The sequence below is a fragment of the Ctenopharyngodon idella genome, chromosome 2 (genome assembly GCF_019924925.1).
Source record: "Ctenopharyngodon idella isolate HZGC_01 chromosome 2, HZGC01, whole genome shotgun sequence".
In the NCBI taxonomy this organism is placed as follows: Eukaryota; Metazoa; Chordata; class Actinopteri; order Cypriniformes; family Xenocyprididae; genus Ctenopharyngodon; species Ctenopharyngodon idella.
The window spans coordinates 1,155,107-1,179,615 of NC_067221.1; the positions used below are offsets into that span (position 1 = coordinate 1,155,107).

Consider the following 24,509-nt stretch of genomic DNA (forward strand, 5'->3'; position numbering starts at 1 on the left):
GAGGGGGACAGCCTACGCTCCAACCCCTGCTGCAAGAAGGAAAGCACGACACCGATCGAGCATCTTCGGGGGTCCTCTCGACGAGAAGAACACCACTCGACGAACAGGTTCCACTTCAAGGCATAAGCCCGTCTCGTAGACGGAGCACGTGCCGAAGCGATGGTGTTAAGTACCTCGGGGGGTAAGTCACCTAGAACCTCCGCGTCCCGTCCAGGGACCAGACATGGAGTTTCCAGAGGTCTGGACGCGGGTGCCAGAGAGTGCCCCGTCTCTGAGAAAGAAGGTCCTTCCTCAGAGGAATGGGCCAGGGAGGGGCTGTCGCGAGGAGTGAGAGTTCTGGGAACCAGGTCCGGTTGGGCCAATAGGGCGCAACTAGCAGAACCTGCTCCTCGTCCTCCCTGACTTTGCACAGGGTCTGTGCAAGTAGGCTCACTGGGGGAAACGCATATTTGCGAAGGCCCCGGGGCCAGCTGAGCGCCAGTGCGTCTGTTCCGAGTGTTCCCCGGACAGGGAGTAAAACAACCGGCAATGGGAGGTTTCTGGTGAGGCAAACAGGTCTACCTGAGCCTCTCCGAACTCTCTCCAAATCAGCTGGACCACCTGGGGGTGGAGCCGCCACTCTCCTGGCCGCGCAGCTCGTGATAGCTCGTCGGCCACACGGTTGAGCACACCGGGAATATGAATGGCACGAAGCGACCTCAGATGCTTCTGACTCCAGAGGAGGAGATGGGGGGCGAGTTGCGACATGCGACGGGAGCGTAGACCACCTTGACGGTTGATGTACGCAACGGTCGCAGTGTTGTCCGTCCGGACCAGTACATGCTTGCCCCGTAGCGGCCCTTTGAGGCAGCTCAGGGCAAGGCGTACCGCTAGCAACTCGAGGCAGTTGATGTGCCAATGCAGATGGGGGCCCGTCCAACCCCTGACACTGCATGCCCGTTGTACGTGGCACCCCAGCCTGTGGCAGAGGCATCTGTGAATACCACAGCATGCCGGGACACCTGCTCTAGGGGTACTCCAGCCCGAAGAAACAAGGGGTCCGACCACAGGCTGAAGGTTTGGCGGCACTCCTGAGTGATTGCCACCCGGAACGTGCCGCGTTGCCACGCCCATCTCGGGACCCGGCCGTGGAGCCAGTGTTGAAGCGGTCTCATATGAAGCAGACCGAGCGGGTTTACTGCCGCTGCGGCTGCCATATGCCCCAGGAGCCTCTGAAAAATTTCAGTGGAACCGCTGTCCTGCCGTTGAACGTATTCAGGCAGTTCAACACCGACTGAGCACGTTCCTCTGTGAGGCGTGCTATCTGTTCGACCGAATCCAACTCCATACCGAGAAAAGAGATCCTCTGCACCGGGGCGAGTTTGCTCTTTTCCCAGTTGACCTGAAGACCCAACTGGCTGAGGTGTCTGAGCACCAAATCCCTGTGTTCGCACCACTGATCCCGGGACTGTGCCAGAATGAGCCAGTCGTCGAGATAGTTAAGGATGCGAACACCCTGTTCTCTCATGGGAACAAGGGCTCCCTCCACGACCTTCGTGAAGACGCGGGGAGACAGGGCCAGCCCGAAGGGTAAGACTCTGTACTGATATGCTCGACCTTCGAACGCAAAAACGCAGGAATGGCCTGTGTCGCGGAAGAATCGAACATGAAAGTACGCGTCCTTCAGGTCGATCGCTGCAAACCAATCCTGGGGACGGATGCACTCGAAAATGCATTTCTGCGTGAGCATTTTGAACGGTAGCTTGTGAAGGCTCCGATTCAAAACTCGCAGATCCAGGATCGGTCGTAACCCACCGCTTTTCTTGGGTACAATGAAGTAGGGACTGTAGAACCCTGACCTCATATCGGCTGGAGGGACCGGCTCTATCGCGTCCTTCGCCAGTAGGACCGCGATCTCCGCACGCAAGACACGGGCATCGACAGCCTTCACTGCAGTGAGGTGGACACCCCTGAACTTGGGGGGACGCCGGGTGAACTGAATCGCATAGCCGAGCCCGATGGTCCGAATGAGCCAGCGAGACGGACTGGGGAGCGCTAACCAGGCTCACAGAGACCGTACAGGCGGGATCAAAGGGACCGCAGGCGTACCCGCAGTGAGGCAGCGAGGTGGAACACAGGGACGCAGCTCGGGAGGCTCTCTCTGCGAGGCGGCCCGAAGCGGGGTCAGAGTGTGCTGTGCAACACCTACCTGGTTCCACGGTTGGGCAGGGGGCGCAGGAGAGGCTTTGCTGCCTTCTCGACTGCACGCTGCTGCCCTCTGGCGAAGGAAGAGGGGGGATGAGAGTGGTGAGGCTTTTCTCCTCCCACTGATCTCCAAGCCCTCTTCAGACCCAGAGATGGGGGAACTGCTCTCTTTTTGAAAATTTGGGTACCGCTGGCTGTTGGACCAGCGGGAGAACAGAAACAAACCCAACCAACAGGATTTACCACCCGGCCCTCCTCCGGGGGGGGGGGAGAGCAGCCCCACCCGTCTCTGGGTCACCCGTCTCAGGGGTGATTTTTCACTAACCACTTAAACAGTAGCAGAGACGGGAGGTGTCATCTTCCTGCAGCGGACACAGTAGAGCAGACTGGGCCGGAGTTTTTTTTTTTTTATTCTGCAGGGGACGACACCCTTGGCGACGAGCAGACTGAGGGCCCACGAGGAACTCAATGGTTTGTCGGGGGAGGCTCCCCGGTCTGCCACTAACTGAGGAGAACTGCTGGGCTCAGTCCCCGACAGTGTCACCGAAAAGGCCACCTTGTGAGATGGGAGTGTCGAGAAAGCGTTTAGCTTGACGACCTCTTGCACCTCAGCAAGGTAAGCCAGGGGGGCGCTTCTGGACCACTGAGGTGGACATCGTCTGGCCGAAGGCCTGCGCCGTGACTTTGATCACGGTTAGTCAACAAGCGCAGCTCAACCCCGGCTCAGAACTACCCTCATGCATAAAGAGTGCCTTGGCCTCACATGCAGGGTGGGTGTGGTCTGTGAACAGCCACCCCACCCATAAGGGTAGTGAGAGAGTAAAAACTTATGCAGATTTTGGCACTTTTGGCATTCCATATTTATGGCACCAATATAGCTCCATACTGCCAAGTTTTTCCATGCACATCCGGAACACCCAGGAAAGCATGGCTGTAAACTCTGAATCTGAGTCAGCATAAGCACACACCATTACAGTGGGCAGCGTCACCCTCATTTCCAGAGCATAACAGCCCTCTCTCCGATGCTGCAATCGACATCTGACCCTCAGCTGGAGCCCTAAATGGAATGCTAGGTTCCCCTATGAAAAGGACCAGCAATCCAATCCAGAAGCTGCACAGCATGTAATGCGCTAGAGGGAGGGGCCCTAGGGGGTTGGTTCCCCGAAGGAACCCCTCAACCTCAAGACACCCAAGCCATTTCACCAAAGTAGACCTCTTCTGGTGCACCAGAGAGGGCGCTACAATGGAGATTAGGCAAGGAGACCGCGCATCTAGAGCGCCGAGCGAGCGCTGGGTTGCCGTGACAACCCGCGCTGCAGCCCGACAGCTCGACGGCACACGACACGCAGAGGAGCGAGAGGTTTGCTCTCGCTGATCTCCGCGGTCTCCCAGAGTGTCGGGCAGACCCGCGGCTGTGCTTTTACACACAAGCGGCAGCTGGCCAACAACAGAGGGGACTCAAGCTTCCCGGAGAAAGAAGAGTCACGACCGGCGTGTCGACGTGATCATGTTCTCATACGAAAACATGAACCACCCACGAACATCGTTTCAGCACGCGCCCAGACATGTGAAACAGTGATCGTGGCCGTCAGTGAGGACAGGAAACGACCGCATCCAGAAACACACAAATAGAATGTCATCTTTAAAAAGACGCAAGCTCTATTTGTGTAAGCTCTTTTAGGGACTTTACTCTTTTAGAGTGCTGAAGCACGCAGGGGAACGGCCGCCGCAACACAGACAGGGATTGTGTGCAGCCTGTCGTGTGCTCTTTCTCTCTTTGAAGGCGCTCACTCTTACCAGCCGTAAAAACGGCTTTCAGCGCTCGAAGCGCACCGTACCGGCCGTGAGAACAGCCTTCTAACGCTGTCCAAACAGCTATTTGCTCTATAATGGCAAACGAAACAAAAAACAGAAAATAAAGAGAGGACTTTGACCCCGCTGCTGTGCTGTTCGCCCGCACTCGAAAAAAAAGAGAAGTTCAACCAAAAAGCTTGACTCGTCTTCTAGCAGACACTTGCTTGCAGAGAACAGGAACAAACACCGTTCGGCTCCGAAGCGAAAAGCTGAAGATGCAACGCACCTGCTGCTCGTTATATACCCGCGCTGCGAGGCGAGCAGCTGATGCATATGATTGCATGCCAATGTGCATTGGCTTGTTGTAGTTACACTCGAAGTAGATTGGCCTCTCTAGCGAGATTCCTATTCGTCGGTCTGTCCGACGTACGTCGAACGTGACCGACTGAATGGGAACTATTATTATTCCAAATTACTCTCATACAACTTGAATGAAATGGATTCAAGACCAACCTGATCAAATGACATAAACTATACTTAATTCGCAGTGTTGGGGAAGCTACTCTGAAACTGTAGTTTGACAAGCTACTCATAAATTAAAGTAGTTAAACTACAGTCAAGCTACCCTTCTGAAAAAGTAGTTAGCTACACTACAAGTTACTATCAAAAAGTAGCTAGCTACATTGAAACTACTTTGATTTTTTTTTTTTTAATGACAAAGCCTATTACAAATAACTGGATAACTGTTAATGGAGAACGTTTAAGTAAGATATTTGGGGTTTAAAACAACGCAATTAACTACAATTATGATTTCAAAGCGTACCGTTTTATTTTGTAATCTTTATCAAAAGATACAATACTCAAATGTAGCCTATATCTCACACTGACTGTCAAAGTGCAAAATTGCTACAAATGTCACACTAATGCAGGCCCGGTTCTACGCACCTAAGCACCCTCAGTTGATACTGTATAATATCATATTGGCGAAATAGATTTGGCAAACGCTCCAGTGCGTATTTGTGTTTGCGCTCTGGAGAATGTCAAACATTTCTATTTACAACATGATTTTGCAGCGGTGAGCAACGTAGCCAATCACAGACATAGCTGTTGACCTCTTGAATGCAATGGCCAATCAGGGGTGTTTAAGTTAGTTAGAATTCGCTCACCAGAAGAAACGCCAGAGTTTTTGTTCAGCACTGAGTTTGCACGCTTGCGAAGCCTCCCATTAACAAAGTGTAGACACGATGTAAGAGACTCATTGTGCAGTGTAGACAGCTATAACTGAGATGAGTTATAACTTTTTAGTCATTATAAAGGAAGTGCTCTTTGCACGCTTTATATATAATACATTCAGAATTTTAATATAAGTTTTGTTTTTTATGCTATAAGAGGACCGACGACCAATTGCACTCTGCAGTTTCAGAAGTGATATCTACATATAAATGCAGGATTCATGCTCAAAATTGCTACCATAACCGTAACACGGGACAAAAATATGCAATAATAATAATAATAAGCAATGTAAATGCAGACTAGAAAAATATTTGAATTTTTGTATCAATACTTTTGAAATTCTATTTGTAAAAGTAATGACTTAAAAAAATCTTAAATGTCTCACTGTATACATTGCTATTCTTATTATGTTGGAGCCGTTGTTTACATCTGCACTATAGCACCCTCACTTATTTCAGAAGCACCCTCAATGATTTAATTCTGGAACCGGACCTGCACCCATGCAAGAACAAAATATAGCTATGCAACTTAAATTGGATACACAGAAAAATGCAGGTTAAACATACAGCACATGCAGTGATAAAGCTTTGAGACGCAAATCATGCGCTTCTTGCGTGAACATTCCGAAATTTTTTATTTAATAACAGATTCGTCATTTCAGCGATCTTTGCTAACTGCTTTGCAAATAAGCCAAGACGTTGCTCAAACACACTTAATTAAATATAAACGTTATCTACATTGTAAAAGTTTATAGGATTTCACATTAAAATGTCTGTCCACAAATAGTGGTAAATTTGGTCATTTCGAGATATGTGTTCAACTGTGTATTTTTGCATGTTTGGACAGATCTGTGAGTAACTGCTTCAATGTGCATTTTACTTTGCTTGAAATATAGTTTGAAAATATACCAAAACATTACACAGTGTGTCATTCGACCATATATAAACTAAAAATGTGTAGGATTTCCTGTTAAAACAAGTCGTGTTCTTTTCAACCTGAGTCATAATTTTATTAAATAATAATAATATAAAAATATAATAATGATAATAATAATAACAAAGTGTATGTCATCTTTACTATTTCAGAAACCTCATAATTTTGGAACAATAACTCAATTATGGTATGTGTAATATTTTTTTCATATTTTTTGTATTAAACTAAAATTTACTCGTTTCATTTCTTTGTAAAATTGTTGATGTTGATTTTCTGTTTTTTGACTTTCAGATATGTGAGTTTTGTAAAGTGTGTGTAAGAAATATCACTGAAGTATCCGGTATGTTTAAGTAATTGAAACATTCTTAAACACTGACATTTTGAGGAGAGATTCAGGCAACCTGTTCACAGTAAATGAAGGAAGTGTTGTCATTATTTACATCAAGACATTTTTTGTAAATTACAATAATTTCCTCTACAGTAGGCCTCTATTTCTTCCATCTTCCTTTTCCTTTTTTCCTCTCAGATAAAAGCAGAATTTATGCGGATAAAGACTGTGCCACTTCTGTCACCGTTCATAGCAGCTGGACAGAAGTAAGGTGTGGTAAATTGCATTACAGTTCTTTGGCACTAATTACAAAGATTGAACTATAATCAATCACTGTTTTTTATTATGTGTCATATTTTTCAGTGCGAAGACATACACATCAAACGAGACTGTGTCATAAAGAGTCTGTGTGTGTATCTCAATGGGGACATTATAACACTTGTCAGAGAATTCCAGGTTTGTACTGTATACATACTTTTTGTAATGACCTAAACAAAGTGTATTGCTGTGTGCTGCCAATATTTCAATGAAACTAAACAAGGTGTTATTTATTTATTTATTTGTTCATTCATTTACTTGCTTAGGACTGCAATCCTGAAGGAGATGAGGGAGGGGCTTCTGAGACCACTCTGGGCCTTTTTGTGACCCTTAAAGTGCTGAGTACTAGCCAGACGATGTTGGAGTAGCAACAGAGGGTGTAAAACTGCTACAACACTTCAGAGTTTGTCCTTTGGATTAATAATGCTGTTCGGATTGATCTACGCACTCAAGCTACGCTCAGAGTCTCAAATTCACATTTGAATTCTTCCAGAAGGTAATGATGAATTTGGACTTTAGGACATCACATAGATGTTTGCATCCCCTGGAAGGACATTGAAAACTTTTAAACTTGTTCTGTAACGTTGAACTGAAGACAGTATGATCGATGACACTATGAACCGATGACACTAACTCAAACTGCACCTAATGCACCTTCTGGCTTCCTTTCTGATACATTTAAAGGGTTAGTTCACCAAAAAATGAAGACTCTGTCATTAATTACTCACCCTCATGTCGTTCCACACCCGTAAGACCTTCGTTCATCTTCAGAACACAAATTAAGATATTTTTGATGAAATCCGTGAGCTATCTGGCCTCTGATAGACTGCAACACAACTATCACTTTCAAGGTCCAGAAAGGTAGTAAAGACATTGTTAAAATAGTCAACATGACTGCAGTGGTTCAACCTTAATAGTATGAGGCGACGAGAATACTTTTTGTGCGCAAAACAAAACAACAAAAACAAAAAAAATGACTTAATTCAAAAATTTCTTCCCTTTTATGTCAGTCTCCTACGCAGTTGATGTTGTACACACAAAATATCTTAATTTGTGTTTCGAAGATGAACGAAGGTCTTAGGGGTTTGGAGCGACATGAGGATGACAGAAATGTCATTTTTGGGTGAATAAACCCTTTAACAGAGATGTTAGCCCTTGTGCTATTCCTTGTCCAGGAAGTTAACTTGTGAGTAGCACACTTGGGCTACTGAATGCCTAAATGCTGAAACGTGACGGACAACAGAATACCTGTTATATGTAAAGTAAAATATAATCCTTCAGATTGCTTTTCTTTTTCCCCAAGTGTCCTGATTGTTTTAACAAATGTTTACAAGGAATGTAACCATTTACAGATCTGTATCAAGTTTCAGATAAGTGAAAGCACAAACTGATTACCATACTATGCAGTGAGATCCCAATATTACCTTGAATATGTGAAAATAATGTTTGATGTTGAAATTTGGTTCCTTGTTGATCTATGAACTTGTTGGCACACAGCCATGACCATTGTGTTAGTCTGGGAGAAGGCACAAAACTGCAGTAAACAGTTGCCTTAATTTGTGAAATACTGCATTATGTTCTGTTTTTTTCTGTCAGATTGGATGTTTCTTATTATTCCTGGAGCAATTGTGACAATAAATGTTTATAAATGTAACACGTGTTTGACCATTTATTTAATTTAAATAAAGAAATGTAAGGTAGTTATATAAAGCAAGTAAGAATAAGTTATTTGAAAAGAGTTTATGTATTACACAAGCTTAAATTGCAGTTTATCAGTTAACATAACCTTTATTTAATTAATTCAAGTCAACTGAACATGATGGGGAAGCTTAAGTAAAAGTTAACTTTTTTAAGTTGGATTTATGTGATTAAATTCGATGGAAATTTTATATGCAATTGAATTAACTTTTGGGGTTAAATATATATATATATATATATTTTTTTTTTTTTTTTTTTTTTACTATATTCTCTATTGCAGTTTAATATCATTTTACAGTCATATTTACCCAATCTTTATTAATTGTTGAATCGTTTGTCATTTGATCATTACTTCAAGTTCACAATCATTACTTTCAAATGATCCTAAAATAACTGATTGAGTAAAAGTAACCTGAATTATCATGATCATACTGAAATATTCGATCTAATAAAAAACAAAAAAACATACTACTTCATGTAGGTGTCTGCTGTAAATGTCTGGTTCAAAAATACTTTCGATGTCGCATCACTAAAACAACAGCCTAAAACGGAAGCGAAAATGGGAGGAAAACCTTCAGAAACTTACTTGTTTTTAACAACTCTTTCTAACTAAACTTCATGTTTTATCATCCGTGGCCTTCAAAAGATTGTAATTTCTGGAAGATTCTTCATCTGTTCGGAGCAGCAGAATAAACAACAATAATAAGAACACTTCTGTAACTTCACATTTAAATCACGCTTACATATACAATATCAAATTACTAATAATTACAAATAACTGTAATCGAGAACGTGTTAAAACTTACTTGCAGTCTTGTCCACTAAGAAGAGAATTTATAAGTATTAAAAAACTCCTGCGCATGGATCAAATCCAGTGGGAAACATGTTTACGCAGTATCCCTCCCTGCGCTCCATTCGGAAGGGCTCATCCCTCCGCCATAATCCCTACAGAGGAATGAAGGATGTAGGGGTCAAAAAACTCTTTTCTTGGAACTGCGTCATCTTAACGGGACAATCAAGGAGCATATATTGTACAAGCTGCGCCTTTTGTTTAACGTTAGTTTATATATTTATTTATTATCGGTTTATCGCACCATATCGGATATTGTGTCTATGTATCTGAAACATTTGAATGGAGTGATAAAGGGAGCTGTAAAGTATTTTTGTTTAAGTACAATGTCGTTTTGACCATAATAATATACTAAATCTAACTATAAGTATAGAAAAATACTAAACATAAATTTATAGGTAAAATCGTGCCTCCTGTTCCCATTCTGTGACGACAAACAACTTCACTGTGCAAAGGATCTTGGGGGCCTGAAGTGTCCATCAGTTGTAAATTAAATTAAAGAAATACTGTTTGTATGTTTTATAACAGCGCCTCAACAGGGTGCGAGATATTGATAAATAAAAAATAAAATAAAATAATACACGTACTTTGTTCTTAAAATAAGTCTAAAATGCAAAATAGTTAAAAATAGTTAAAAGTTAAAACAGTTGTAATTTCTGTATACATTAGCTATAAACAGCTTGTGAGAATTAAAATATTAAATTCAATAATATGTTAAAAAATATTTGTTAAATGCCGTTTTATATTTATCTTCTTATATTTATGTTGTTATATTTTGTAATGTAATGTGCTTTCGTAAAGTCATATTTCTGTTATAACATTGTTTTGAACTGCTTTTACAATGATCACTATTAATCGTGTAAAGGTTTTTTGGTGAATTGTATTAAAACCAAAGCAAGAATCCTAATAATAAAACTAAATCATTATTATTAGTGTAATAATAGCCTATAAGGAATTCAAAAATGTATTGTCCCTGTTTCTTGATAAATAGATAATAACAAATGAGATTTTGGTGGTATTTTGACCACTCAAATAGGAAATGTCCCCAGTTTCCATTTCAGAAATCTGGTCTTACTTTGAAGTGGCCAGTTTTGAGCACTTCGGTTTGGAACGACCCTTCAATATGGCGGCCATGAATGTTTTTTGTTATTTACTGAAGATTCAACAACCTGCTTCTCTCCTGAATAGATCATATATTTAAATAAAATCTGCATAATGTGAACATATCTAGTTGATGTGACTGTCTGAACTAACCGAGGTGTGCGTCTTCACTTGTTCACAAATGTTGGTACTGTCAGCTGAACCTCAGAGAGACAGGGCTGTGAACTACAAGAATAAGCAGGAACACTTTAATTTTCTCATAATATCCACTGCAGCATCAGCTCTATTTGGTCTCTCTAAGCCCCGCCTTTTCTGCTCTTATTGGTCAGATGGCCCAGTCAGCTGTGATTGGTCAGAAACAAATCGCTCATTATCATATCTGAATCTCAGCTCTGGATTCACAGTGATACGAACAGTAACGATGGCGTCGGTTTTACCGTATCAATCTCATCAAAGTGGATTTGCTTTGGCAGCAGAAAACAGCGTCTTCTCGACACGAACAACACGAACCAAACTCTTCCAGTCTCAGATACAACTACAGTGATTGAGGGCGGGGCAAAGAGACGCTGTTCAGCCAATGAAGACCAGAGGCGTGGCATTATGCAAATTAGTTACAAACCTGCGTAGGTTCAGCAGGAAGTGAGACTGAATTACTGACGACTCGATTCAGTTCAGAATCACTTCTTTCTTATAAAAGACAATAACTCCATTATCTGCACTTTACATTTAAACAACTTTTCAGATAACTTATAATACAAAACAGTTGTTTTGATGTACTTTGATTAAACAACTGGGGAAGTACAGTGAGATCCATCTTAACTCTATATTCAGTCTTGCCTTGAAGTAAATTAAATGTTTTCTGTGATTTCTCTGTCCTGTAGGGGTGATCGGGGCCGATGTGAGGGGACACCAGCTGCCCTGTGAAGAGCAACCGGTCACGTCCCGTATGGCTGTCATATGTGGGACGTCCTCATGTCACATGGCTGTGAGCTTCAGTTCCTGTACGTGTGTGTGTTCAGAGCATGTGACTGATGATGTCAGCGTGTGTCTGTCTCTCTCAGGTGAGCACACAGCCGCTGTTCGTCCCCGGGGTCTGGGGCCCGTATCTGTCCGCCATGCTGCCGGGACTGTGGCTTAATGAGGGGGGACAGAGCGCCACGGGACGACTGGTGAGAGCAGAGCATTCAGTCACATGTGTCTTTAATATGGAAGGAAACTGTGAATAGTTGTGTGTTCACTGTTTTTATTCTTGTTCGACTCGTTCGTCAGTCGAGTCTCCTGTGCGATCTGTGTTTGTTTGACGCTCAGAGTTTCAGTCGTTTATGACGTTGTGTTTCATGCTGTGTGTTTCGCTGCTGCTTGAGAATGTAGACAGAAACACAGTTTACTAGGGTTTGAAACAGAGACATGATGTCCTTGGTTCCAGACAGTCAGCGCTACACACATTACAGTAAACACATCATACACTATATATACAGATGATTTACATGGAAATATATGAACATCTTTCAGGTGGACCATGTGGTGAAGGGACACGCGGCGTCCAGTCAGCTGAGAGAGCGGGCGGAGAAGAGGTGACCGTCAGTGATTCTGATGCCGTCTCTGTGATCTCACTCAGTCTGATGGCTGTGTTTTCGCTCTGCAGTGGGAAACACGTTTACTCCTGCCTGAACCTCCATCTGCAGCACATGTCTGGAGACGCAGCACATCTGGAGCAGCTGACGGCCGGCCTGCACATCTGGCCTGATTTCCACGGCAACCGCTCTCCTCTGGCCGACCAGACGTCACGGGGCTCGGTGACGAACGCTGTGCTCATTACAGATCTTACTGAACATGTTACCCCAAATCACAAAATAAGAACATGAAGCTTATTATTAGGAGCATTAAGATGTTTGTGATTACAGATACAAAAGATTTACCTGTTATAACTCATTTTTACTGTAGTAGATATACGTTTGATGTAGTTCCTGCTGGTTTGTGCAGGTTGTTGGACTCACTTTATCACAGACGCTGGATGATTTGGCTCTGCTGTATCTCGCAACTCTTCAGGCCATCGCTGTAAGACACTCACACACACACTCACACACACACACACACACGATCTGACATGGATGATCCTTTAACCAAGTGTTCACGTCTTACAGTGTGAATGTATCTCTGTTGTTTGAAGCTCGGCACCAGACACATCATAGATGCCATGAGAGAGGCAGGACATGACATCACAACCCTCTTCCTGTGCGGGGGGCTGAGCAAGAACGCTCTGTTCGTACAGACACACGCTAACATCACGGGTAAGTGCGCTTCATCTGTGTGTCACTGACCTGTGTAGTGTGTGTTCAGTGTAGAGACCAGCTGATACACTGACGTCACATGACTGAACGTCACCAGACAACTAACATGAGTCAGTCTGATTTGTGTTTGTTTGTTTGTGGTTAGTTAGTGGAGGATGTAGAAAGGTCAAGGGTCATAAACCGCCTGTTAAAGATTTCCACAAATGCACGCTGCAGTTCACCATCACATGCAATGAAATCAACACATATATTATAGATGGTTTTGTAAGATCACTGTAAATGTGACTGATGTAATTTAATGCACAAATAACTGCACAGCCATTTACATTTGTGCATTGGATATATTCATATATGATCACTGTTGTATTTTTAATAACTTTTGACAGTGTTATCCACTAACAATTGGTGTTAAAAACACATTTAATGATGAAGTGCAGTGTCTCAGATGTGCACATACAGACGCTGGACGTGAGGTTGTGTGATGTGTGTGTGTGTGTGTGTGTGTGTGTTTCAGGGCTGCCGGTGGTCCTGCCGGCCGAACCAGAGGCTGTGCTGCTGGGATCTGCTGTGATCGGAGCCTGTGCTTCATCTGACTGCAGCTCCATACAGGTACAGCACTGCACCCGACACACACTCACACACACACACACACACACACACACATCTACTCATGACAACAGAGTGACCCTGAGGAACATTCTGCCTTTCTTTTTAGGAAGCAATGAAGAAGATGACCAGAATCGGGCATGTCGTCAGACCAAACCCTGAGCTAGAAAGGTACCATTCAACGATGTTTCTCATAATATAGCATTAATACACTATCATAAATCAGGATTATTGAGCTCATGTTTCCTGCATCAGCACTCCTTCTCTCCTGTACTAGTAAGAATGAATATTCGTCTCTGTAAAGCTTTTACAGAAGGAAGTACGCCGTGTTTCTGCGTCTTTATGATCATCAGAAGGAGTGTGTGGCGCTGATGGAGGATGATGGAGTTTGACACAGATTAAACATTAGAAGAGTCTTGACATAAAAACTGCTTCAAATGACCAAAAACACCAGATTTTCATGAATCTGTCCTTTAGCTGAGCATTATGTGTTCAGCCGTTTACACCTGTACAGGTATTTTACACAAATGAGCAGGAGTGAGGAAAATATCACCAGATAAAACCTGTCAAACCACTTTTGTGTTCGACCAAAACTGGAATCATTGTTGAAATATGCATTTCAGAGCAATAAAAGTCTTTTTAAAAATCAATTTTGCATGATTTATTATTATTGTGTGTGTGTGTGTGTGTGTGTGTGTGTGTGTGTGTGTCGCCTCTGGCTTGCTTAGTTGGAGATGTAATATTCAGCAATATTATTGATTTGACTGCACTGACTCTATCAGATGAGAACTGAACTGAGCTGGATGATGACGTCACTGATTTCTGCAGCTTTATTGATGAATTAAACTCTTGTTTGCTTGTATACTTGAACTACAATTTAAAAATATACTTGTAATTTTCAAATATGTTCTTATAGTTATTTTGGAATAGATTACTTGATAAAATGCATACAAAAAAAAAAAAAACATCCATTACATTGCAAATGTAAAAATACACATTAGAATTGTATCGTTTTTATTATTATTATTAAAATTAAGTTTAACTGCAACATGAACATTACAAAAAAACCCCGTGAGGACTTTGCATCTTCATTTGAGAACAGCTCTGGTGTTTTTGAACAGCTGCTGTCATCACACGGCATCACTGTCATACACATACATCAGCCGTCTGTACATTCACTCCTGATGGGGTTTGGTTGTGGTGTGTAGCGCAGATACTTCTTCCCCGAGGGCAGGTCTTTGGTGTAAACTCCAGCGGGGAAGAGCGTCATGGCCTCCTGCTCAGGGATGCTGGGCGGCACCATGACACTGTCTCCAGGCTTCGAACAAGAGCAGATGTGAGCGTCACTTATTACACACTGATGACAGGAACAAACAGACTGGACTTGACATGTCTCACCCGCCAGTCCACAGGTGTGGCCACACGGTTATGTGCAGTTAACTGCAAAGAGTCAACCACACGGAGAATCTCATCAAAGTTACGTCCCGTTGTTGCAGGATAGAGAATGGACAGCTTCAGCTTCTTATCTGGACCAATCACAAATACCTGAATGACAAATGAACATGTTAAGAAATCAATTAGTGCAGGTGATGGCTCTGTCCAAACCAATGTCCCAACCTTTTCAGTTATGTTAAACTGATATCTTATACAGTAAACCACCAAGCAAGCAAAGCCGGTTGAAATGCTGCTTAAATACCCAGGAAATGGCATCATCCCTACAGCATCACAGGAAGACGAGTGAGTGATCTCATTCCATTTTCTCTGTTCTACACTAATTGTGTTGTCTGCCGTCATTAAGCTCTAACATTCAATTTTTTATTTTATTTTACTGTTTGTTCAAACTTTATATCAAGTGTCTTTAACTACTATGTAATAAGATTTAAATGAATCGTGATAAAATTCACTTGTTGGGTACATACAGTACATGTTTTTACATTGTACTTATATTCTAAAAACACCTGCATCTGATGTCTGCTTAGCTTTTTTTTGCATGGGAGGAGCATCTGGATGTCTTGGTGGAGAGCCACACCTTCTGTGGGCGGTGTCGATCTCCTTCCAAAGGCACATGACACATGGATGGAGCTGTTCATACTTCCCCTGCTGCTGGTACAGTATGGACCCTAGCTCGGGATCCAGGTGAACGAGGATAGGAGCAGATGTAAAGGCCTCTTTGAGGCATTAGAAAGTGTTGGCTGCATTGGGGGCCAGAACAGAGACTTGGGTAGCCTTTGGGGAGAGATGTGAGCGAGGCTGTTAGGAGACTGTAGCTGTTGTTTTAGCCCAGGAACTGGATGGAAGTCTGATGGAATGAGAAACAGTTGGTACTCCCTCAGCTTCTCCAACACCAGCCCTACGTGGTGATGATGTTTGGTCTGGTTCTAGGAGTACACCAAGATATCACTGATGTAGACCAAGAAAAAAAGGAACTCCCGGAATAACTAATTCATAAACCTTTGGAACAAAGAAGCGGTGTTGACCAGGCATGACCCGGTATTCATAGTGGCCTGTAGGAGTCATGAAAGAGGACTTCCATTCACCCCCCTTCTGGATCTGAATGAGGTTGTAGACGCTGTGAAGGTTGAGTTTCGCTAAGACAGCTGCTTTTCTTTTCAGGGATGCAGGATGAAGTGGAGTGGATACTTCACTGTGTTGTTTTTTAGAGCCCAGTCATCAATGCATTATAGCAAGCCTCCATCCTTCTTGACTGTGAAGAAGAAGCTTGAAGCAGCAGGGTAAGTAGAAGGGTGGATGTAACCCTGAAGTAGCGCTTCCTTCTGTTCAGGGACAGACAACGGGTAGATTTTCTCAACGATGGCACAGTCCCATGGTGGGTTAGATGGCAATTAAGAGGCTTGTTGGTGGCAGAAGACGCTGAAGTGGGAGTATTCAGGAGGGATCTCTATGGATGTTAGACTGGCAGGGCTTTTGTTGGTTGTGGCCCCAACTATTAAATGGGAGGTCTCATGGATTTCTGGAGTCAATAGGGGATGAGGAAGATTAGGGAAACATCCAGGGAAATAGTCTTTACCCCACTTCAGAACGCCTCTGGTTGACCAGGATAATACCGGTGAGTGCTGGATGAGCCACGGGCGGCCCAGGATGATCTCAGCTGTCGACTTCTCCAGAACCAGGAGGATGATGTTCTCAGTGTGCAGATGACGAATGAGACATCGGCTCAGGGGTTTCCGACTAGAGAGTGGATCGAGAATGAGGTTTTACAGCTCTTTTTGTGAAGGTGGAGCTGGTGGCAAAAAAGCCCCGGAGATGAAGCTGACCTGCCAGCTGACCTGGAGTCGACAAGAGCTGGTATAGAGAGGTCAGCAGCAGTAAGGGTCACGGTGGTGAACAAAGCTGAGGATTAATTTTTTTGCACAGTCTAAGTAACTCATAATCTGTGATAGAGTCACGCCCTTGGTGCAGATGAAACAGCTGCTTGTTGTTTAAGTAGGTTTTCACAAGCAGGTTTGACACGTAGACAAGATATAATTATAATGCCTTTACAGGACCTTTTCGATGGAGATAACAATTGAGATCAACAATAGAGATCAAAGATGGAGACAATGATGGAGATCAGTAATGGAGATAGTACTGAGAGGTAAGTTCAGAACAAACAAGAGTCTGTATGCTTCTGGACACCAGACACTGAATGATTGGAAATGCAGGGCTTTATTGAGTCCTTGATTGTGTCTGTGGTTAGAATTTGGGTGTATTTGTAGGGATAGCTGGGCGTAGACGTGACAGCCTGCCCCCAACCTTACCCGTGTCCAATTTCAATAAGTGTAACCTACTTTTTTATTGCTGCAAAAATGTCAAACACAAAACAAGGTTTACACTCTTTTCAGGTATGTTGTGTAGATCACAGTAATGTCAGCTACTATTGTAGGCCACAACATTCTCTTGTTGGACATTTTTATTTGAAATTTGCCGTTTTGAAGCTTTATTCATGCGTGCAGTGCACTTACACATCGCGCGCTGAGTGGCATCCCGGTCTGATCCTTCTCCTCCGGGTCCAGCATGCCCAGCATCTCGACCAGTTTCCTCCGATCATCAGCTATGATTGGGAAAGGAAACTCGCTTCCGGCCTCCGCGTTATTGTAAGCCATGATGTCCTGAAATCATCCGTGGAGACTCATTAGCAGCACGTCATACAGAGAGACACACTTCAGACTGAAAGAAGCGAACCTTGCTCCAGCTGTGATGGTCTTCGAGGCTGTCGACGGAGAGCGCGATCAGCTTGACGTTGCGTCTGCTGAACTCTGGACTGAGTTGAGCTGCTCTGCCGAGTTCAGTGGTGCAGACAGGAGTGAAGTCTCGAGGATGAGAGAACAGGACGCCCCAGCTGATGGAGGAAAAAACTCAGTTCACTCATGGGGAATGGCATGAATGTGGAAGCCCATTACTGCCACATAAGAGAAAATAATCATGCTTTGGTCAATTCTAATTATGACTTAAAAAGTTGAAATCATGACATACTAAGCCATATTTATCAGATGAAAAGTCAGATTTTTTATCACATAAATATGACTTAGTATGTTAGAATTATGACTTATGATTTAGCAAAGCATGATTTTCTTTTCTTGTGGCAGAAATGGGCTTTTATACATAACTGAGTAAGAATCATATACATATTTTAACATTTATTTGCGTTAGGTTTCAGAATCATAGGGTGTCTAACTCTAGCAAAACATTCAGCATAAAAGGGTCTGATATCACTGACCGCACAACTAAGTGCCTAACCCTTACCCTAACCTCAACCCTAAAGCCAAGTCTTGACCTTCAAACAGAAAGTGAGGACCGGCCAAAAGGTTACTCACGTTGTTCTTACTCTGATGGTCTAAATGTGGTCCTCACAAAGATAACTATACACACTCAGAGTGTGACGAGGACTCAAGGGAACTGGGATTTAGATCCATATGTGGTTTATTAAGTAATAGCACCAACAGTAAACAGGCAGTAGGGGTTGAAAACAGACAGATATACAAGCAGCAGTAAAGGCAAATCAGCAATAAGATCATAACAGGCAAAGTATCGGGGCAGGCAGCAAACAAACAGAGTCAATATTCAGGTAAATATCAGGGTCAAAAAGACAGGCAGCAAGAATTGTTCACAGTCCAAGGGTCAGAACACTGGAAAAACAATGGTGGGAAAACCGCTCAACATTGAAATGGCAAAACCTGTGCTCAGCGTTAAAATAGCGTTCATAACAAAGAGTGTTTTTGTCGACTCTGCTCTTTATGTGTGTCAAACTCTGTCAGTGTTTTGGTGTAGCTGAAGAGGTGGTAACAGTGGCGTCACGACAGCCTGACCTACAAACACAGTCACCATACAGGAACAGACAACGGCTTTGACCATGTACGGTTTATCAAAGCTGCCTGACTCACACATGTTGTCCATTGTGAGGACATTACGAGAGAAACGTGTCTTATATCCAATCCACACAATTCACAAACAACCAATACTGAATAAGAAGAAGAACACAGAGGAGAGAAAAGAGGGGAATATTGTTAGATGTGACCTCAGGAAGTGACTATTGAGAATAAAACTGTTGTATTGTAATCTATGATGAACAACACAAATAACAAACCAAACTCTCTCATATCACAAGTACACATGATCTCATCACTTACGAATCCCCGAGAAAATCATGCAGTTTCAATCTGCCAAAAGTGGAATCGGCTTCGAAATTGGGAACGATGTCTCCTAACAGCATCCCCGGCATCCTGCAGCATCTCTCTGTCTCTCTCTCTCTCTCTCTCTCTCTCTGTGTTGCATGTTGGGAAGTGTGGTTTGGTTTGGTGTGTGGGAGGATCTGAGAGAGCACTTGATTTGCAAGCGTTTTTTTCTCTACACGTATGGTGATTTAATTGAGTTTTTCTCACACATTACAGTTTTTTTCCAATCCCTTGGACCAGCACCAGTTTCTCAATACTAATGTCACTGTTTCAAAGCTCTTCTCACAGTGATCACAGCATCAGTCTATGTGGACTAAACTGTGGATCATTTATCATTGTTTTGGCACATTCAATGATGACATATTTCAGATGATGTGATGGTTTTATAACTTAAACACAAACAGCAAAACTCTATGAACCTACAGCCGATTTTTACATTTAAAGTGTACCTATTTTGCCCTTTTACAAAGTCTTGATGTTGTTTTTGGGCTCTACTAGAACAGGTTTTCCTGCTTGAATGTTGATTATTTTCCTCATATTCTCCATTGTTCAGCTCCTCTCTTCCCAGTCTGTCAGTAACGCTCTGTTTACTTCCTGTCTCTATGAAGCCCCTCCTTCTGAAAAGCACACTGTGCTCTGATTGGTCGGCTGGAGCAGTGTGTTGTGATTGGTGTTTGGGAAATGTCCCGCCCCTTACCATAACCGTCAGTTTTAATAAACTGGCTGTGTCTGAAATCACAGACTCTCTTGAGTAGGAACTTATTTTGAATAAGTAATTACTTCATGACAGTTAAAACATGTTCTATATAGTATGAATGTGTGGAGTGTGAATTAATCCAGACGTACTACATTCATCATGTTGTCATTATCATGTGACCTACGGCATCAGCTGTGTCTCTTCACTGCCATTCATAAATCCTCTCCCGTGGCCTCATGGGATAGTAAAGCGTCCATTATATGCACAATTCAGAATCTCGACGGAAGTAGTAGATCATCCGGGTACTTTTTGCCTACTCATTTAAGAGTACTGTGAATTCAGACATACTTCTTTTGTCACACACTGTTTTTCACCTACTATATAGTAGGGGAAGTGTGCGATTTCAGATGCAGCCATTACTAACCAGGTCCTGCCCCATTATTTTACACATGCCTTGGGCAGGAATGGAGGAATATTACAACATTACACACTAAAGAAAGCTGAACATGTTAAAAACAGGACCCCTTGACATGCTCTTTTCAAAACCACTAAACTTATGTTCAAACATGATTCAAAGCTGAATAAGACGGCAGTTTGCTACATTTCTATAGTACCATATTGAAATATATTCTGAATCTAAAAATGAAATACTACCAAAACAAGATGTAGCTGAACACCAACACAGTTAGTCTTTAAGCTTCATTACCATCTATACAACAGGAGAAACTTACGAATAATGTTGTACTGTAATGTAAACATGGATCATGTAACAAACTGCAGTAAAATTATGTACAGTAGAGCGTGTCATTCTTGTTTTGTAAAGAAACATTACAAAATAAACCATTATATAATGCTCCTGGTGTTTTTTAGGTAATTGTGTTATGAGTGACAAGGTGTGTTTGTTGGGTGAGGAGAACTCCTGAAGAGTTTTGAAAAAGTGAACTAAATATTGAGAAATGTGTCCTAGTGATTGTAAAAAAGTTTGTTTCTGTGTTTTCAGTCTTTTACAATGCTTTTAAAAATAAAGCATGGTGTGTTTTCTTGATCAGACTCTCATTGATGTTGGTCTGGTCATGGGAGATGTTGTGAGGCTGTTGTGGTTTAGAAAGATTGATTTGTGAGCAAGAGAACAGTGTTTGAGACGTTTTGACACGTTTGAGTCTGTAACACTCTAACACAATCAACCATTTCACATGTGACTCCATTCATTACTAATGACAATCATGCAGAAGGTTCAGTTACTGTAGAAACTTTACCAGCACTATTAAGGTGGTTCAACTTGACTTTAAAAATGTTGATTTAGTTGTGAGTCTACATGAGTTGGAGCCGATGGAGATTGTTTGAAGGATGTCAGATCAAATGAATGTATGGTTGATGGAGGTTGATTTTTCAATTGTTCATCGCATTTTCAGCAGGGTTTCATCAGAATCATTTGTCATCGTCTTAATGTGAGCTATATGTGTCACGTTTCTCATGTGTTTGGACTCTTATTTTGATAGTTGTGACCCCGTTGCCACTTCCTGTGTTTACATCCTGTGTTGTATTGGTTTCCATGGTTTTTGATTATTCATCACGCCTGTTTCTTAAAGTTATTGCCTTCTGTGGTTGTTGTTGTGCAAACAAGTACTCTACTTTACTCTCTCTGCTGGAGCCCAACGTGACAATATGGTTGGCTTTTGACTGTAAGACGTTTGCAGTTCATTTAAAACTTTATATCAGATATACGGCTCAATATATGTCTCAACAAGTCCCTGCCTCACTGGCACTGAAAAATAATTTAACCAAGGTTATGTGAGGATTAAGATGTATAAACCCCTGCTTTGCATACAATATATGGAAAGATAGAAAAAGACATTCAAATGTACTGAGAGATGCCCATGTAGCCCCTCCAGTTCGCACCTGCCCGCTCCAAGCGGGACGTGAACCCGGGCCCTTCCGCATGGGAGTCGGACACTAACGAGGAGGTTAAAGGCTGGAGCCTCTAGTGTCAGTCGCTAGAGCATCTCTTGAGATCAGAGGAGTGAGGTTTACACGCACAGCGACTACTAGCTTACGTCTGTTACACCCAGTGTCCTCTACAGATACTCCTCTATTCCACGAGCAGGAGGAAGAAACACTGGAGAAATGAGCTTTAAAGGGTTAATGCAACCAAACATGAACAACACATGACATCATGTGACAAAGGGTGAGGATCAGACAACCAATCAAAACTTCATCAAACAACCAATCAAAACTTTAAACTTTCTGATCTGGTTACTCTAGCCCTTTCAAACTTTCAAACAAACTTTCAAACAACCCCCACTTTAAAAGTTTTGATGGACGATTGACAAGATGCGTATCCCAATCCTTTCCTTGGTCTTTAAAAAGCTTGCAAAGAGCTCTGATAACACAACAACACTGAACATGTTATAACATACTGTCATTACAAGCACAAACACCAATGACCAGTGTTCATGTAGCTCAGACAGAAGATCGTGACGCTCAGAGAATGCATAAATTAACAGAATTCATACTTGGAATGTAATGTTTGTTTGCAACACTTTGGCTAAAGATACACATATAATATAAATGTAATATCAGAAGTATTCTATACTGTTAATTTATAAGAAGTCCTGAAACCACATTATGCACATGCTGTATAAAGTGTCTGTCATTAATTGGTGTTGATGATTAGGCAATATTTGACAAAAATATTGAAAAAAAAAATCAATGTTTCTCTAATTCATTCAATAAATGTAATCTTATGCATTAAATGTTTTATCTCTGTCTTTAAAGCACACTGAATGATAGATATAAGGACACAGTGATAAAATAGTTGACGACAGTGAAACCAGTAATACTCTATACTTTTTTATTATGTAAATGTCATAATTTCTTCAAGTCAACTGGACTTTTATTTTGGCGGGCTGTCATGAAGAGTTTCAGAGAGGAGTTTCTCAGTTCAGTTCTGGAAGATCATGTGGATCATCTGTCCCATTTATTCATACAGTTGGTCCACAAACAGCCAATGTGTGACTTTATATGACCAGATTCATCAAAGCCCACTTTTCAAACCACTCAGATTAAGGACCATTTCTCTCTGCATCTGCTCATGTCACTTCAATAATACAACAGGCAAGTGAACTTTTCAAACAAAAAAAATTGTTCTTAACTTTAAATCTATCAGTTTATTGACAAATGAAACAGAAGATTATAATTGCTAAACAAAATGCATTAGACTATCTAGACCAGAGCGAGTGAAAGACACACAAATGCTGCTAAAAATGTTTAGTTGTTCTGAATATAGTATGTAATAGTCAAGGCAAGTCACCTTTATTTATATAGCGCTTTTTACAATGCAGATTGTGTCAAAGCAGCTTTACATTGATAACTGGTACATTATTTGGCTGCACAGCAGCTCTTAAAGAATAGTGTCAATGCAGGCAGATCAAAGCACTGTTGAATATCAAATGTCAAGTCAAATGTCAAGTGTCCCCAACTAAGCAAGCCAGAGGCGACAGCGGCAAGGAACCCAAACTCCATCAGGTGACATCAGGTGGCATATAAGAGACTCCATCCACAGAACAAAATACAATATACTGTAGATCTGAGCATTAGTAACAGACACATAACTCACTTATAGAATAAAACAGAATAACAATAAAGATATTCTGCATATAAAATGTAAGAGAGATTATGTAAATGTTTGAAGTAATGTGGACTTTTTATCTTTTGACACATTTATGTGCTATACTTGACAATCACATTTATGATTATAAATATTATAATCATTATGGATGAGTTCATTATTATATTTGTAGGCCTGATACTGAAGAGCCTGAAGATTTCTGCTGACAGACTCATCTGAGCTTCTTCCTCCTGTTCCACCTTTAAATAAAACAAAACCATCATTTGATTGAATACTAAAGCAACATTAATCATTCAATATCACATGTTTCTGATACTCATGCTGACACACATGCTGCTTTATTTAACTGTAAAGAGTCTCTTCCATCTGTATGAAACACATTTACACATTAATCACACATTTATTTCTCCTCATAGACACAGTAGTGAGACTCTTCTGTGGATCACCTGATGATTCCTGATCCTCTCATGATGATTTCACAGATCTTCATCTACAGAAGGAGGAACAGAAGAGAAAACAATCAGTGTTCAGTAAAAAGAAGTTACATTAAATTGCTGTAATCAGATTAATTACTGACTTTACATGATCTTGCAGAGATATTTGTGTTCTAATATAATACATTTAAACATGAATCACGTTGATATGTTTGTTTGTGTTGGTGTGACTCCTATTGAGAAACTAATGAGTGTACGGCGTATGGAATAAACCACAGGGAGCAAATACAAATGATATTCTGAGTTAAAACACAAACCTTTAGTTAAAGCCGTTTGTCCTCTAGTTTAAACATGTTTGTAGGGCTCTTAGTAAATCACTGAAAGTAAAGTGAGTGTAAAGTAGTGTGACGTGTTTCTTGTCAAAGTAAAAACACTCTAGAGACAGAGACGTTTCTCATGTGAGGCTGGACGGCTGTGAGCTGAAGCTAAACACACTGACTTTAGCAGGAGTGCAGCGTTTCCTACAATCTGAACAAGTCTATTCTCAAACTGAAATGATTCACTTCTACTGACACAGTTAATAAAGCAGGTGTTGTTGAATAAAGCTGTGACAGTGTGATTTTGTTCTCTTTCCTCCTTTGTGTTGAACATTTTAATAACTTCACATTTTGTTCTCACACAAACCCAATAAAGCTTAATGATAATTTCCTTTCATGAATATCTGAAAGGTTTGTTCTCATAT

At 41.9% G+C, this 24,509-nt stretch overlaps 4 protein-coding genes and 1 long non-coding RNA gene across 6 annotated transcripts in view; 3 read left to right on the forward strand and 2 right to left on the reverse strand.

Annotated features, from left to right (window-relative positions):
* Nucleotides 1-24,509, reverse strand: part of LOC127504736 (NACHT, LRR and PYD domains-containing protein 12-like) — a 595,457-nt gene that overhangs the window by 460,278 nt on the left and 110,670 nt on the right. The window lies entirely within an intron of this gene.
* The window catches only part of LOC127505029 (uncharacterized), a 78,444-nt gene that overhangs the window by 45,996 nt on the left and 7,939 nt on the right, over nt 1-24,509 (forward strand). The window lies entirely within an intron of this gene.
* Nucleotides 3,111-9,012, forward strand: LOC127505135 (uncharacterized). The gene is made up of 5 exons (XR_007927572.1): nt 3,111-3,851; nt 6,297-6,331; nt 6,436-6,743; nt 6,836-6,928; nt 7,057-9,012. It is a non-coding gene; the product is annotated as an uncharacterized LOC127505135 (long non-coding RNA).
* On the forward strand, nt 11,299-13,986 carry LOC127505085 (FGGY carbohydrate kinase domain-containing protein-like). 2 transcript variants are annotated; one of them, XM_051880376.1, is made up of 9 exons: nt 11,299-11,424; nt 11,501-11,608; nt 11,952-12,013; nt 12,085-12,247; nt 12,423-12,497; nt 12,610-12,730; nt 13,245-13,339; nt 13,446-13,507; nt 13,641-13,986. In XM_051880376.1, the coding sequence occupies exons 1-9, from the start codon at nt 11,386-11,388 to the stop codon at nt 13,726-13,728; spliced, it is 813 nt and encodes a 270-aa protein (XP_051736336.1). In that variant the 5' UTR covers nt 11,299-11,385; the 3' UTR covers nt 13,729-13,986. The 2 variants fall into 2 exon arrangements, with proteins under 2 accessions (XP_051736336.1, XP_051736344.1); XM_051880384.1 differs by having other exon boundaries at nt 12,085-12,235.
* On the reverse strand, nt 14,334-19,092 carry LOC127505111 (peroxiredoxin-6-like). Its single transcript, XM_051880452.1, has 5 exons — nt 18,964-19,092; nt 17,519-17,675; nt 17,299-17,445; nt 14,735-14,881; nt 14,334-14,654 (listed from the first exon to the last, which is right to left on the reverse strand). The coding sequence occupies exons 1-5, from the start codon at nt 19,053-19,055 to the stop codon at nt 14,496-14,498; spliced, it is 702 nt and encodes a 233-aa protein (XP_051736412.1). The 5' UTR covers nt 19,056-19,092; the 3' UTR covers nt 14,334-14,495.

Coding starts and splice junctions, on each gene's coding strand:
- LOC127505111 (XM_051880452.1), bottom strand. CDS start 19,055: ATGCCGGGGATGCTGTTAGGAGACATCGTTCCCAATTTCGAAGCCGAT. Junction 17,446..17,518: donor ACCATCACAGCTGGAGCAAG/GTTCGCTTCTTT, acceptor GGATGATTTCAG/GACATCATGGCTTACAATAA. Junction 14,882..17,298: donor TGCCACTCAGCGCGCGATGT/GTAAGTGCACTG, acceptor TTTGTCATTCAG/GTATTTGTGATTGGTCCAGA.
- LOC127505085 (XM_051880376.1), top strand. CDS start 11,386: ATGGCTGTCATATGTGGGACGTCCTCATGTCACATGGCT. Junction 12,248..12,422: donor GGGGCTCGGTGACGAACGCT/GTGCTCATTACA, acceptor TGGTTTGTGCAG/GTTGTTGGACTCACTTTATC. Junction 12,498..12,609: donor CAACTCTTCAGGCCATCGCT/GTAAGACACTCA, acceptor TGTTGTTTGAAG/CTCGGCACCAGACACATCAT.